The sequence below is a fragment of the Gymnoscopelus braueri genome (genome assembly GCF_963280865.1).
Source record: "Gymnoscopelus braueri genome assembly, chromosome: 7".
Classification (NCBI taxonomy): domain Eukaryota; kingdom Metazoa; phylum Chordata; class Actinopteri; order Myctophiformes; family Myctophidae; genus Gymnoscopelus; species Gymnoscopelus braueri.
Genome location: NC_137608.1, coordinates 31,706,731 through 31,723,523, shown reverse-complemented (window position 1 = coordinate 31,723,523; position 16,793 = coordinate 31,706,731). Strand labels below are relative to the sequence as shown.

General features: G+C 40.2%; 2 protein-coding genes across 3 annotated transcripts; one reads left to right on the top strand and one right to left on the bottom strand.

Moving 5' to 3' along the window:
• On the bottom strand, window positions 1-8,836 carry pes (pescadillo). Of its 2 annotated transcripts, none has more exons than XM_080432441.1 (15): window positions 8,669-8,836; window positions 8,373-8,452; window positions 7,232-7,385; window positions 6,546-6,655; window positions 6,159-6,330; window positions 5,951-6,040; window positions 5,192-5,308; window positions 4,996-5,064; window positions 3,878-3,967; window positions 2,331-2,461; window positions 2,102-2,227; window positions 1,269-1,453; window positions 958-1,088; window positions 692-859; window positions 1-364 (listed from the first exon to the last, which is right to left on the bottom strand). In XM_080432441.1, the coding sequence occupies exons 1-15, from the start codon at window positions 8,690-8,692 to the stop codon at window positions 284-286; spliced, it is 1,728 nt and encodes a 575-aa protein (XP_080288567.1). In that variant the 5' UTR covers window positions 8,693-8,836; the 3' UTR covers window positions 1-283. The 2 variants fall into 2 exon arrangements, with proteins under 2 accessions (XP_080288567.1, XP_080288568.1); XM_080432442.1 differs by having other exon boundaries at window positions 958-1,076.
• Window positions 8,837-11,222: 2,386 nt separating this feature from the next.
• On the top strand, window positions 11,223-16,107 carry p2rx2 (purinergic receptor P2X, ligand-gated ion channel, 2; the record flags this gene model as incomplete). The annotated part of the gene is made up of 12 exons (XM_080432463.1): window positions 11,223-11,362; window positions 12,433-12,568; window positions 12,957-13,028; window positions 13,647-13,722; window positions 13,989-14,085; window positions 14,173-14,253; window positions 14,466-14,619; window positions 14,950-15,080; window positions 15,203-15,293; window positions 15,398-15,463; window positions 15,554-15,631; window positions 15,967-16,107. The coding sequence occupies 12 exons, from the start codon at window positions 11,223-11,225 to the stop codon at window positions 16,060-16,062; spliced, it is 1,218 nt and encodes a 405-aa protein (XP_080288589.1). The 3' UTR covers window positions 16,063-16,107.
• Window positions 16,108-16,793: the final 686 nt, after the last annotated feature.

The window sequence follows — 16,793 nt, the reverse complement described above, 5'->3', positions numbered from 1 at the left end:
TGAAGTGGAGGCAATTTATTAGGCATTAAACATAAAATAACATAAAGAATTCTTATAAAGCAAAGAGGCATACAATCTCAGAGAACTCAAGACAATATAAAATAATGTTTCTGATCCGACTTTCCAGCCTTCTGTGACTTGAACCACCATTGCCACGCCACATGGGACGCAGCCGACGCACAATACCATACACTTAACTCATGAGATTCATGAGACATCACCATCAATATGCAACTTTATGAAGCTACATACATAAAGTCAGTCCAGTCATCTTATCTAATGACTACTGTTTCTTGCCCTTTTTTTTCTTCTCTGCCTTGCTGGCATCATCGTGAGCTTTCCTCTTGACGGCGAGCTTGTTTGCCTGTGGGGGAGGAGATTGAGTTAATGAACAGTTAAGGGAGCAATGAACCTACTGGCATTTAACACTTTTCGAAGGCAGGTCACCTGTCCTCTGTAGGGACCTAAAAGGGTCATCATTTAACATGCAAGCTTTGTAGGGCTGAGCTATACAACACTGTTAACCATTATCCCCATGTTCTCTATTTGGCAGCATGCCAGACAGAAAACAGATGATGGGTTCAAGGTTAAGTATGCAGCCACTTTAGTTTCCCATCATGTACCTACATAATGACTCTTGCATCAACAGCTACCGTACATGTATATTCACTCAAAAGAAAGTCGCACTAACCTCTCGGATTGTTCTCTTCTTTCCAAACATAATCTTGTCGTAAAGATGCTTCTCTCTCTTCTTCATCATCATGATCGCCAGACGTTTATCCTCTGCCTTCTCCTCTTGCTCCAAGCGTGCAGGGTTTACTACCCTAGCTTTCCCAGGAGTGACCTTCACTGACAAAGACTGTAAAGGAACATTAAGTGTTAACAGGCGGTAGGTCTATATTATTAAAAAAGGAAAAAAGCAGGACAGATCTCTTCTTAATCTCAATGACCGCTCACCTTGCCCTGAGAACGCTGCTGTTCCATCTCCTTCAAATTCATCTCATCTGCCTCTTCCTCCTCATCTTCCTCCTCCTCCTCGTCCTCCTCATCTTCATCGTCCTCCTCTTCTTCCTCCTCTTCTTCTTGCACTAGGAGAGACCAAATACATGCTATTTTTAATGCATTCTTATGCATAGTGTAAGAACCACAAAGAGATTCAAAATTATTTTGAAAATAGCCAATCTACTAATTTATTTTGGCCTATAATGACATGCCCAAAATTGGGACAGCAGGGTTTAAGTGGTTAAGAAAAGCGGTGTGCTTCGCACCAGGTTTTTCTCCTCGCTGCAACGCCATGATCTTCAGCTTCTCTGGTGGCACGTAGTCTCCTTCCTTCTCCACCACAAACGGAGACAGGTGGGGTGGAAGGGTCACACCGAGGAAATAGTCTGCCACTGGCAGGACGACTTTGGCATTGACACAGTCGTACACCCACTGTGGCTGGATGTAGTACCTACGAAGACAACACGGCATACATTGCATGTTACTGTTATACAACTACTATATTGAACTACTGAAACATTTTTGAGGATATCAGCAAATGCATGACTATCTGAGGGGGTTAATAGTTCACAATGAAGCACAATTGGCTGAAATGGCGGGGGGGGCAGTCTGTCAAACACCATGAAGAACAGGGTTCCTTTTAAGCAAAAAGGCAGGAAGTCCCCCTTTCAAAGGCAGTATTGTTGGTACCATGAACATGTACAAGGGGGGATTGAGGGAAGAGACACATGCTCAATCAGCTAAATGTTCTCAAGAATCTAAGACTCACTAATGGAATTTCCACTGAAATATATAAATAGCTGGCCCGGGCCACTGGCGTAGCGGTCCGGGCACCTAGGCTGCAATGCAGCCTGATAACGTGTTGTGGGTTCAGATCCCGACGACCTTTACTGTGTGTCACTCCCTGTCTCTCTCTCCCCATTTCCTGTCAAACTACTGTATACTATCACAAAAGGCAGAAAAAGCTTTTTATTTATATTATATATATATATATATATATATATATATATATATATATATATATATATATATAGGTTTATTTTCAACTACTGGAAATGCACACCAATAAAACACCATTAATGCATCATTAGTCCCCTACCTGTTCATGTACTGCTTGTCCATGTCAGGTCTGTCAACAACCTGATGAGTACAGGTCTCATCCGTCACATCAAATGTGCCACCAATGCAAACCGACTTGTCCCAGGACACCTCAGCCCCAAAACACCTGATGAAGCAACAAGTGTTAAGTGATCCCGCATGAATTAAGGCTTTGCTGTTTCTTTGGTTCCTCTTTGAATGTGGTGTGGGTCAAAGCAGCTCACACTTACCTGAGGATAAAAGCCAGGGATTCTCTGGGCACTTCCCTGTTGAGGAAGACCTTGAGCCCATCGAAGAGCTTTTTCTGGGCCTCCTGTTCTTTTTGTTCCTTCTCTTTTTCCTGCATCTTCTCCATATCCTCCTGGAGAATGTGTTAAAGACACAATCACAAATACATTTTGAACTTTAGTAGAACCGTGGGTTGTACAGCTGCCTGGCTATGATAAAAAAATATTGTTGATTATCTGTTGTTTCTGTGTGTCAAAAGGCTCACGAGAGGCACTAACACCCAATTCATCCTGATGGAATGGATTGTTCACTGGCCATGCACAGGTGTGGGAGGTTATATAGGTAGGCACTCACTTCCGCATTGACAGATCACCAAGCCAAACTCTCCTACCCGCCGCCTCACGAAACACTACCATTCAGCATCCCTCAAATACCGTGTGCGTCCAAGAGAATCAACCTAAGTTTGTGTTGCACGGAATGCAGCACAGGTGGATTGTTTAGCCACTGAGTGTTTGTTCTCCCTGCACAGCGGGGGTTAACGAGCACACATACATTGAAGAGACAATGTGCCACGATATTATGGACAGCAATAATAATTGTAATACTTGAATATGAATTGCTATTTATTATTTAGTTAATTGGATATGTTTATTGACCTAAATATTGTATATTTCTGTTTCCTTTCGTACAGCAGACACACCTTGTGTACCACACACACACACCCAAACTTCAGTAAATATACCACACCGTGGTTAAACTTGACCCATCCATCTCCGCCTCCTCCTTATTTTGTCAGCCTGACCATTGCTTGCTCACCCCTGTCAGTCACTTAAACCTGAACTATAACCAAAGACATTCTTTCACTGCGCGATGCGAACAAGAAACTATACATAGTTCTCATTGTCACTATCACTCTCATTGTACAGCGAAACAGATCTAAAAATCATAAGCTTGTTTTTTTTCCCCTTAAGTTTTACACTTTCTCCAACGTACCCCCATTTGAGAAGCACTGCTCTAGTGCATCTAAAATCGATAGATTACCAAAATATATTGCAGACAAAAATATCTCGTCGTTAACTCTGGTCTAACTCTGGTCCCTTCTAAATAAAGTTAAACATTACATTCAAATTAAATGTTGGTGTAACATGAGCATGGCAACAATGGCAAAGAGGAAAATGTGAAATAGTAAGGAAGAAAAAGGTAATACTTCCGGTTCCTGAATCACAGAATCAACAGATAAAGATGATAAACAATATTTAGTCTTAAAATTATATTATGTCCAGATAGCAATACAACTTACATTTCTTCCCAAAACAACCCTGCAAGGGTGACAAACATCTCATCCATAGCAACCAGCCATAGAGGTGCAATCCCCAGTCCAACACCTCCAATTACATATTGTTCACTGACAAATATCTGATCTCTCAATTCTGCTACATGTTTTGACAATAATGTGTTATATGAATGCATGTTTTGCGTTTCTTCAAACTCTTAAGATAAAGTTTTTTTTTCCCCCCTGTAGAGATAAATGCACACAGAATATCCTTACCTCTTCAGCAGGGAAGTGGTCAAGCTCGGCCTCCTCCTCCTCTACTGTGGCAACCACCCTCGCCAGGCTGGAGCTCATGGCTGAAAGTTTCTAAATGACAACAGAAATGTATGTTATCAATTAGAATTGAAATGCATTATTATATTAAAGGCAGCCTCATCTAGCATGCTTCACGGGTTCAAAATCCACCTTACTTTGCGCTACAGTAATCTGATCCAAGGTCAGCCTAAATCACCACGCGAGTTACATAGCACTTAATGGGTTTCTCTCCTTATCAGCACTGAGTACAGGTCTTCTTGGATTCCCTCAGGTATTACACATAATGATGAACAGACCCGGAATCCGAGGTAATAGAATCTGAACCACCCGTCCCAGGAGCCAAATGACAGGGTCTGGGCTGTTGAACACCAAGCATGTTGGATGTTTTCCGCAGTAGCTCTGCAGGAATGTGACTTCATACACAATATTAGTGCACTAATTAGTAGTGCATCAGCTTAATATCAAGGTTCAGTATTACAAGCTCACAACACGTCAGCTTGTAGATCGTTAGTCTTATATTATGTTTGATGGAAGCTCTCCCCCAGGTCACCAATATCGGGGTATTATGAGTGATGCAGCCACTGCCAGTAGTGGAATTACGTACCAGGACTTGGTTTATTATAAAATCCACTTTGTTTGTGTCCAATTATCTGCTTAAAGGGATACTTCACTTTCGGGCCGGGGACACATTTAAAAAAAATATTAAAAATAAATGAAAAAAGTTATGGAAAATTCATGGCCCCCTCACACATTAGTAGGACACTGCGTGTCGTGAGGGGGCCATGAATTTTCCATAACTTTTTTCATTTATTTTTAATATGTTTTTTAAATGTGTCCCCGGCCCGAAAGTGAAGTATCCCTTTAAGTGTGATTTTGAGACCTTTTTTTTTAAATTGCCATACAAATAGAGCGCATGGAATTGCTTCTGTTTTTTCACGCACAGAGCACAGAGGTGACAGATAAAAATGATCAAAATAACAATATTAGGACTATTATCGTAACCAGGTAGCAACACAACCCAAGGTTCCACCAAACTTCAACATCTCTCTTTAATGGGGAACATTTGAATAGAGCCTTACCTCCATGTAGCTTTCCGAGTCCATGGCATAGTCTTCCTCATCCTCTGTCTTCAGCTCTTTGGTGTCCAGCTGGAAATTAAAGTGAGATTAATAAAGCCCACAGCCAAATGGCCAGAAGTCATGACATCTGTGGACACATATGGTATTCAAACAAATATTGTAAGTTTAATACAGCAATAACAACTTTATGGTGTACCTTTGGTGGGTATACCAGGTTGAGAGACTGGTAGAGACGGAAGGTGATGAACCCCAGAAGGGTAGTGTAGAACTCTGTGAAGGTGGACATTACCCTGTAGTCCACATCAGTAGGGTGCTGGAAGAGCAAAGGTTAGGTTTAAGCACATTATGCTTTAAGAAGTTACTTGACATTTCTAAAGCACTCTTGTGTCTGTCAGTGAAAACATGTTGGTGAAAGCAGCCACTTATAAAGGGGTCCCAACCCCATCTTCCAATAAACTGGAGTCTGCTTTCAGATCAACTTGACAGTTAACACTAGGTTTGGCGATATGACTTCAAAGCGATCTCTGGATTCTCCCGACAAAAAATGCTTCTCGCTTATTCGATTAATCTACGGCTATTGGCTCTAAATTTTGGTTTCGATATATATTTTCAGTTAATTGCCCACTGCCCAGCCTTAGCTGACACAATCACTTCTGCAAACAGACTCACTGGCTTTTCCAAACCCGAGATCCTATTACTGATTGAAACTCATACAGTATACCTAACAGACTGAAGGCATGATGATCGATGTTTAGTCAACAAACACAGAATTTCTCAAATACAGTCATTGTACTAATCCTAGGACTGATAACCCCAGTAAGAGAGATCATGGCCACCACTGTACCACTATATACTATGGCAAATCTACAATAAGGTTCATTTCCTGAACATATCATGAAATGTTTAAGTTGTCAACAATCGCGTGCAGACTTGCATTTCATCATTCAGCACTTACATCATGAGCGAACTGGTAGGGTACGAGCCAGGTAATGGGCTGTCCAAGGATCTCAGCTTGATAATAAATTCCTTTGATGGAGAGGAATACCTATCAGAGACAAAAATATACTTTTCAATGGAGGGAGGGAGAGAGATAGAATACAGAGTGTAAAATAATAATTTTTTGTTTGTTGCACAAACTCAAAAAACATAATGGTGCCTCATACCTTTCTGAGAGCACGGGACATGATTACAAAATTCATCCACTCCACAGTAAGACGTCTGCATAGCTGGATTGCCTGGACGTGGCATTTTCCTGTGCGAGCAAAGGTGGAGAACAGGAAGCACATAGAGACAGCATCATCGACGTCACGAAGGGCATCAGTGAAGGTGGGATACCTGCCACAAGAAAGAACACCAGAAATAATTGATAGATTCTACATCCTTCAAAATGTTGACAAATAAATTATTGTAACAACTTCATGTGACAGGATATCGCTATGACAGCCAGCCACACACTTGAGTGGAACTGGAGATTTTTTAGAAAAGGCGATCAACTAAGCTCCACAACACCCTCTTCTGTTGATTCTTGGCACTACATTTAGTGGTCTCACCTCTCTTTGATAATGTGGTCCAATTTATAGCCTGGCTTGTTGTCCCTCAGTCTCGCCACACTTGTCCATTCTCCTTTTCCATATGCCTTCCTGAGTTTTCGTACAAATATCTGTAAAGAAAAGGACATTGGAGAACAAGGCACAGGATTAGTAGTGTAACAAGCTGGATTGGGCACATAAGGAAATCACAATAAATAATGACATTTAAATTCAACAAATGAAGAAATATCAAGAAAATGTAAGCAACGGGTTGAAACAAGCGTTTAAATCTCTTTTTTTTTGTCATCTTGTGCCATGTTTTCCCACTGTAGCTGAAACGGGAACAGTACTGACACGGACGGGTGTTGACAGGCTGACTTTTTGGATACGATGTGGTGGAAAAAGGTAACAATCAACAATGTTGCCCACCGCTCGCCGGTGTCACACTCTGTCGGCAGCATACGCAGAGGAACCTCATCTCGGAGCTATATAACGGGGGGAGAGGTTCCGATCGGAGCTAGCTCTGTACTGGACCGCATGTTTCAGTCTACACCAAATCTCTTCGCCAAATAGGTTGTGAGCTTGTAGATCTGCTAATCTTGGCCAATGTTCCCCCCAGAATATGGATGCTGGGGTTTATGTGGTTAAAATAAATTAGAAGAAAAATACATCTATCGAGATATTGTGCAGAGTGAAAGTGAACATACCTTGTACTCTCTGAACTTCCCTACAATGGGCTCATGAAGCAAAAAGCGAATGTCTTTCAGCAGGTAGAAAGTCCTTGGGGCTGTGGATCCCTTGTTCACCTTTTTCTTGTTCTTGGGCTCATGAGGATAGATGCCTTTAAGAATGCATAGGCGTCTGAAATCAGGACATCAGATTAGTTTGAGCAGCAGCAGACTAAGCTTTTCAGACATCGCAAAACAAACTGATTCGACTACTTCTCGGCCTGGGGCCCATGGCCATGACCCACCTAATTCCAACACATTTTGCTAGTACGGGATGGCTCAGGGTAGAAGACAGGGTTAAGCAATTAAAAATGGGATTGGGATTAAGATAGTCAAAGGGGCTTTGCCCTCAATGCCCACATACCTGACTAACTACTTATAAAAAGTGAGTGACACCCACAGCAACAATACTAGAGGGAACAACAACAACGGTCTGGTGCCACCCACAGAACAAAGAAAATTATCTTTCTACAACTACTCTGTCACCAAAATGTGGAATGCCCCGACACCATCCCTTAAACATTTTGAATAACTGTCTACCTTCAAAACAGGCCTGAAAATCCATCTTTCAGGAGACCACAAGGAGAGGTAAACTCACTTTTCCCATAGAAAGGAGATGGCATTCACTGCTGACATTCTGTCCCTACATATGGTGTTTTATGTATTGATGATTGATGACATGTGTTTATGTTTATGCTATGTTGATGAATTCAATTACATAAGACCACAATGGAAACAAGTCCCCGGGACTTTTTTGTGTTATCCTTTAAACCCAAATTATAAGACTGTACCTTGTGCTGTTTACTTTTCTGTCTAGTAAAGTATTCAATCAATCCAACTGCTATGGGATTATATGGTATTTGAAAATAGACGATCTACAAGCTCACAATGAATGTGTTCCATCGTGAGCTTGTAGATCTGTGAAATGGGACATTCTGCCCTTTCTACTTTTGGTACTTTTAAGTACATTTTCTTACCAATGCTTGTGTACTTTTACTCAAGTAAATTAGGAATTTCGGGTTTTAACTTGTAACAGAGTATTTCTACAGTGCATTATTGATACTTTTACTCAAGTAAAAAATGTGTATACTTTTTCCACCACTGTCTATAAGTACTGTACCTGAAATCTGCGAGGCTCAGCTGTAACTTCTTGCGAGCCTTGTTCCTGGTGATGTAGTTGGTGGCAGATCCCCTCTCGAACTGTCAGACATTCAAACAACACAGACATTATTACGCGACTACTTTAAGTTAATTAGATACTAAACTTCAGCATGTTAACAAGAAACACCAGTCAATCTATTTAGTTCTATAACGTCTACTTCAGTGTACTTAGCAGTTAACGTTAGCTAAGTGGCTAACAGCGATGGCCACACAGTAATCCATATCTTAGACATTACTTCTATTGTGCGCACTTACCTTTTTCTTTTGAACACCACCCATTTCTTAAGTATAAGGGATCTAACGCACAAGTATATATGTAGTTGTAATAGTCTAGTAAGTATGTAAACACAGCATTCAGCAGATCATCAGCACACTGACTATTAACCACTGGCGACACACGTGTTGTTTGGCATGCGCACAGGACATGCGTGACACGGCGAGGACCCGAAAAGCAGTGTTGCCAGATTTTGTGAGAGAAATAAGCAACCAGGTCTATGAAAACATAGTGGAAAGACTGGTGACGCGAGGTTAATGAAAACAAGCCCAAAAGAAGCAAGTGGCGAGCAACTACTAGGCCACATAGTCAGAACTTTAAACCTATTATGCATCCACTATTTGAAAATAGCCGATGATCTACAAGCTCACGTGCTATTTTCAAAAACCCTTGCAATAAAATGTGGAATACTTTGGAATATTATTTTCGAAACATTCTAACAACACAAGTGCTCCCTGCCAAATAATGCTTTGTGCCAGGGAGTCCCTGGTACACTTAAGTACACTTTAGAAACAAGCCCAAAAAATTGCAACCCGCAACTACCAATATTTACAAGCAACTTTACAGAAAAATAAGCCCAAGTCGCTTATAATAAGCCGACACGGCAACGCTGGGCGAGGACCCAAAAGTAGTTCTCTTTTGCGCCTGAATAAAATGTACAGCTCCGACGTGTGTGTGTGTGTGTGTGTGTGTGTGTGTGTGTGTGTGTGTGTGTGTGTGTGTGTGTGTGTGTGTGTGTGTGTGTGTGTGTGTGTGCGCGCGCGTGTGTGTGTGCGTGTGTGTGTGTGTGTGTGTGTGTGTGTGTGTGCATGCGTGCGTGCGTGCATGTGTGTGCGCGCATGCGTGTATCTGCGCGTCTAGGGCCGGCCGCTGCCATAAGCAATATAAGCGGTTGCTTAGGGCCACAACCACTAGGGGGCCCAAAAAATAATAATAATAATAATTTTTACTTTCATATTGTAATTATGTCATGTATCTCCTATCCAACAACTAGCGTTATTATTTTAGGATGCAATAAAAAAATGACATAGTGATTTTATAATGGGGGTGTTTGGGGGGGGCACCAAAAAAAATCTTGCTTAGGGCCACGAAATTCCTAGGGCCAGCCCATCTGTATCTGACTGAAGTTTACAGTGTAATACAGTCAGATAATCTGGCTAAATGAAACCCACTCTTCTCTTAAAGGTAGGGTATAAGTGATTTTCTTTGGTTTAAAATAAGTGTTAAATAGCTCTATATTCTGATAGTAGGCTACTCATTGCAAATTGCAATGAGTACTATCAGAATATATTTAGAGCTCTTGTTTACTGAACAAACACTCTATATCAGTGGCGGCCATTTTCTGGTTCCACTTCAAAATAATCAATGCATTTTTCCCATTGACATTTCCAAAAATATTTATATCAATTATTTTAAGCCTAGAATCAAGCCATCCAGGGTCCTGGTGAATCATGGCCATAAAACATTTGATTCTATGAAAAAACCTTTTTGAAAACGGCAAAACAAAGGGTATTTATTAAATATAGTATATCATATAATTACATATAAAATAAAATAAAATCACAGAAAAAAATGTTTTATGGTCATGATTCACCAGGACCCTGGATGGCTTGATTCTAGGCTTAAATGAATTGATATAAATATTTTTGGAAATGTCAATGGGAAAAATGCATTGACTATTTTGAAGTGGAACCAGAAAATGGCCGCCGCTGCTATGCCCTATTGCAATTTGCAATAGAGCGTGCCAAAAATCCTGAAGGGGGCGTCAACAAGTGTCTTTTGGTAGCGGCGGACATCTTTGAGGGGTAAAAACCAGGTTGACTTAACATTGCTCAATGCCACGCCCAATGCCACGCCCCCCCGTGGTGACGACACGTTGGCACGCTCTATAGAGTGTTTGTTCAGTAAACAAGAGTGCATTTTCAGGTTATGATACCAATTTTATAACCAGGATAGAGAACTCAGACAGGATACAGATTAAACAAGTGAAGACACAAAGAAATGAGCAGACATTAGACAAAGGAGAGAGTACCTTATTGATCAGCTTAAAAGAGTGTTCCAGTTCCAATTTTGTCTGCTCATTTCTTTGTGTCATTCACTTCAATTTCATCTGTATCCTGTCTGAGTTCTCTATCCTGATTGGATAAAATTTGTATCCTTTTTGGTATAATCTTTTCCCCTGTTTAATAAAGAGCTGGAGAGACATGGAGACAACGGTTACTGAACAAACACTCTATGTCTATAGCAATGAGTATCATAATATAGAGCTATTTAACTCTTATTTTAACCAAAGAAAATCACTTACCCTACTGTACCTTGGGGGTCAGCACTGGATGAGAGGGGTGTAGAGAGAGAGAGAGAGAGAGAGAGAGAGAGAGAGAGAGAGAGAGCGAGAGAGAGCGAGAGGGGGGGGGTTAGAGAGAGGGGGTAGAGAGGGAGAGGGGTAGGGGTAGGGAGCAGAGAGCAGACAGACTTCACCAGACACACAAGACATCAGGAGACATCTGTGCAACACAGACACTAGTTAACATCATAATGGGCCTGCGTGAGTTCATTAAGGATTATTTTCTTGGTTTCTGGGACTATGAAACTCCAAAGGTAATGGTGGTTAAAAACAGAACTCTTGGAGTCATCTATAGGGGTGTGCAGTTTCTTGTGATGACGTATTTCATCTGGTGAGCTTTGCATTCATGTTTTTGCATGTCTTCACTGAAAGTAAACAACTGAGTTACTCATTTTGATCTAAATGTCACTTTGTTGTGTTCTATCTTAGGTTCACATCATGTGAAGTAAATTGAGTCTTTCATGTGTCATTAAGGCTTTTTCCCCCTTTTTTTTCTTTCTTATGCAGTAAATGACTATCGGGTATGGGGGCAACATTAGAATGTAATCAATTAAGATCTAAACATCTTAATTGAACCTATGAAGGCAAAAAGACCAGTGGTTTCATATTCCCCAAAAGCTGAAATTAAAGGTAGGGTAAGTGATATTTTTTGGTTAAAACAAAAAGTATTTTGTTAAAAGGTTAAAGCACCATATTCTGATAGTAATCATTGCTATAGAGTGTTTGTTCAGTAACAGGAGTCTCCCCGTCTCTTCAGCTCTTTAATAAAAAGAAAATGCATTTTTCGGTAGGTTTCAAAATCTCAGCCAATCAGGAGAAAGTACCCATTTTTAAGCTTCATTTTTATAGTGTTCCAGTTCCAACTTTGCCTGCTCATTTCTTAGTGTCATCCCTTCCAATTTCACTTGTTTAATCTATATCCTGATTGAGTTCTCTATCCTGATTGGATAAAATTGGAAATGAAACTGAAACGAAAATGCATTTTCTGTTTTATAAAGAGCTGGAGAGACAAGGAGACTCCTTTTACTGAACAAACACACTATAGCAATGAGTACTATCAGAATATAGAGCTATTTAACACTTATTTTAACCAAAGAAAATCACTTACCCTACCTTTAACATTGTGGTGATAAAAAGCCTCGCATTTGCAATTAGCTCTCAGAACATATCAGCACAAATGCACAGTACAATTGACGGCAGTACAACTGAGGCACCAATGTCAAGAGAGATGTAATAGTCTCACAGGCAATTAATGAGCTCATTTTCATACTTTGTGGTCTATTGGAAGCACTTCAGCTTCATTTGAGAGCTGCTGAACCCAGAGAAACTGCTTTAATGGAATAATGTTTGTCATCACATTAAATCAGTAATATCTTTAATATTGGTCAAATCATTCAACAGGTATGTATTTATAAGTGAGAAAGCATATCAAGAAAGTGAAACTCGTCCAGAGAGCTCAGTTTACACTAGGATGAAGGGCATAGCAATTCAGGAAGACCATATCGTGGACACAGTGGAGTATGTCCGACCCTCTGAGGTTAGTCCACCACACTGTCCCATCTAATGTTGGCTATTTGAAAATAGCAGATTGGCTATTTGAAAACAGCAGATTTACAAGCTCACAATGTGTTGCATCGTGACATGCTGTGAGCTTGTAGATCTGCTTTCCAAAAGTCTCTTGAAAACATTCGAATATCTTTTAAACAACACACATTTTGTATGGGGACCCTAACTCCCTGGCACAAAATCTTGGGGGTCTGTGGCCAAATACATATTAATTTTGGGGTCCCTGACGTGAAAAAGTTTGAGAACCACTGATCTAACGTATTAAACAGCACAGAAGAAACCTAATTATACCTGTCAGTGTGTTTATCTTTTCATGCTAGCGTTGCATCCATTTTGTTGTATTGTGTTTTGCCTTCTAGGGTGGAGATGTGATTAGCGCGATACTAAGACGTGAGGTCACCTATGATCAGAAGCAAGGAGAGTGTGCAGAGGTGAGAGGTCAGCAAGAGTTTGTTCACAGCCACACAGTCAGTGTTCCAATTAATAAACAGAAGATTAGGGGCAGAGACTATCCATACCCAGTGGTGGAAGACTAAATAAAAGTACAATACCACAATACTCTGTTACACAAGTTATACAAGTAAGTCATATATTCAAAAGTTTACTTGAGTAAAAGTACAGAAGTATTTACAACGTGTCGTATTGTAGATTGGTTATTTTCAAATAACCGAAGTATAGAATTGTGCTTAAATTGGAAATGCATGTTTTGTATTAATAATCTAAATCTGCAAAGTAACTAAATAAGTGTAAACTATCAAAAAACACTTAAATAAAGTAATGTACCTCAAAATTGTACTTAAGACTATCTTTACCAAACCTTCAACAAAGCCCAAGTCTTTGGTGTTAATTTAACTCCAGAAATGAAGATTTGCCATTTGTTTTTTGTTTTTATTCCAGGAATAAAATGAACACAGAGGGTTTTACTGTAGTGCAACATCACTTCTGCGTAATACACAGGAAAAGAAAATGCAATAAAGGTGTATCAGTTACATGGCTACTAACCACTGGCAGGAAATAATCCTCCCATCTATCCCGTGGTTTCATTTCAGCATTTCTCTGTTCCCAACGCCAACTGTACAGCAGATTCTGACTGTGTCCCGGGACAGGTTGACTTTGATGGCCATGGTATGTTTGTTATTTTCCTCTCAAACAGTGGTTCTCAACATGGGCCGGGTGGATATTGCAAGTAGGCCCCCAAAAACAAAGATATTGAAAACAGGGCAGCCGAATGGCCGTTTTAAGTGGTCACATGGGTGGGCCGCGAACGCTTTCAAGATTTTCAAGTGGGTCCTGATCCAGAAAAGGTTGAGAACCACTGCTCTAGTCTAAAACTTCTTCCAGTGTCACAATTTGTCAGTTTTTGCATGTCCAAACTTAAATGCTCTCTGCAGGCAAGAGAACTGGGCGTTGTGTTCCATATTACAATCAAACCTTCAAAACCTGCCAGATACAAACGTGGTGTCCTGTTGAGGGATATGCCACTGTAAGGTACAGTACAGCTCTCCTACTTTGCACCAAGAGTATGTACTATGCTTGATTTCAGTCTAAAAGTCATAATTCTGTTATATTCAACAGGGAGCCGGCATTAGTGAATGCCATCAATTTCACCGTCTTCATTAGGAATTCTGTTCACTTCCCCAAACTTAAAGTACTGAGGTATAGTCTGTTGCTCTCTCTCTCTCTCTCTCTCACACACACACACACACACACACACACACACACACACACACACACACACACACACACACACACACACACACACACACGCACACACGCACACACGCGCGCGCACACACACACACACGCACACACACACACACACAGGGGATTCATTGATTAAAGCATCTTCCCGTTCTCATTTGTGGCAGAGGTAATGTCAGAGAAGAACCAAACAAACGCAGTCTGCATAAATTTCTCAACAAGTGTCGTTATGATGTGGAGAAAGAACCCTACTGCCCCGTCTTCAGACTGGGCTACATCGCAGAACAAGCAAGAGAGAATTTCAGTGAACTCTGCAAGACTGTAAGTGTGTGGTATGCACTGTAATTCTCACTAGTTCAAAGTGGATGGAAGCTTTAATATTCAGAAGAAATCTTTTTACATACAGTAAAATCCTCAGAGAGTGCAAAAATGGACCTGTAAGTATTGGTTATATTATAACATCTATGAAGGTTTCTAAAGCCTGAATTTAGCTTTGTCGTATGACGGTGCTGTGCGCCAAAATAGCAGATCTACAAGTTCACAATGCATAGGTAGAGGGTACTAGGCATTGTGAGCTTGTAGATCTGCAAGATCTGCTATTGTATAACGGAGTACATGGTATACATTAAGCATAATTATTCTCTCTGCCAGGGAGGCGTGATTGGTGTTTGTATCAACTGGAAGTGTGACCTGGATTTGGATTCCTCTCATTGTAAACCCACATATTCCTTCCGTCGCCTTGATGTTCGAAAGGATCTGCCCAGCTCTGGTTACTACTATAGGTAACATCCAAAACAGGGTGTCTGTACAGTATATAAATATTAACCTTGGTTTGCTTTGTGATTTGGATCTTCTGCGGCTCCCTTCTCTGTCTTTTTCTTCAACTTCTCTATGCAATACATAGATTTGCCAAGTTTTACAGCAAAAATGGAGTAGAGTCTCGGACACTTATCAAAGCCTATGGTATCCGACTGGATGTCATCGTTCATGGACATGTAAGAATATCTCTCTATCAACACTGAATATTTAAGATATTGGTTTCTTTTCAGCTCTGTGTTGAGAGTTCTCTCTTACGTACTTGAATGTGATGTCTTTGCAGGCTGGTAAATTCAGTCTCATCCCAACCATCATAAACGCAGTGACTGCCATGACATCAGTTGGAATTGTAAGGTCTTAGTTTAATCTTTCCTTGGTTGTTTTGTGACTGTAAATTTAACCCCATAACTCAATTTGCTTATTGTTTTGTCCACTGAAGTGTTCCATAATCTGTGACTGGATCATGCTGACTTTCATTGACAAGAATGAGGTGTACAGTGATAGGAAATTTGACGATGTGAGTAACAAAAGTTTAATTTTAATGTTTCATGATTTGCACACTACGTTCAGCCATATCTAAAGATTAGTTTGAACAGCTGTACTGTAGTTTTTGACCAATGTCAAAGGGAGCTTGGCACTTCCAAGGATCCAAGTTTATTCATTTGAAACACTACTCAGTTTATTTTGCAGCGATATAAGCAAAAAAAATCTATTCACAAATGACTCCTTCTGTGTATGTATTTGGTTACATCCATAAAACGAATACTTTTGTATTTTAGATCAGGGCTAAAAGAACAGGGTAACTTATTCCTGTTTAAGCAGATAATATTGTCTTTTTCCCTACCTTGACAGGTACTTAGCAAAGAGCCTGCAAAGAGTTCCTCAGAGTTCATTTTCGTCAGCTATGGCTCAAATCTTTCAGACCTGTCAGATGGCGTGCCACTGTGACGTTGAGATGAACTTCCACTAGCCCATGTGACCAAGTGTATTGATGCTCCTGTCACTTCAGACTTTGAGTGATGTCTCAGGTGCCTGTCAAGGCAGTTTGATTAGCCACTGTGCTGATCATTGTGTGAATTATCTGAAATGCTATAAATGGTGGCATCTTGATGGATGACTATTAGTATGTGCAAATGTACTGTGACAGAAATACCCCAAAGGAGTGGGGACCATACAGTATTATGTCATAGTACTTTTATTTTATTTTACACCAACTCAGATGTTGTCCAAAAAAACTAAGGATCTCAACAACACTGCAGTGGATGCATTGTTTTGATTTCATGAATAGAACATGCAGAACATTTATGCAGGGAGAGTTCTACACCCTGTCACAGACTATGTCAATTTAAAGTTTTAAACCAATGTATTTTTGACATTCAAACCCAACAATAAATGTTCTTTATCAACTTGAAATCTGTTATATCATATACAACCATAAAATATATATAAAATGTAATTTCACTTGCAACTAAGAATGTGATGCAAAATGTTATTGCTGCAGGAAAACTAAAATTGGATATGTGTCAAAACCATTATTCTGAATATTTGCTTTGTATTTCAAGGTAGTGTGATCAAACTAATGACTAAATAGAGGAAGAAAAGGGCAAGGGATGAGCACAGCAACTCTCAGAACAGTAATCAAATAATGCTGACATTTCCCACGAAATGGTTTTGTCTAA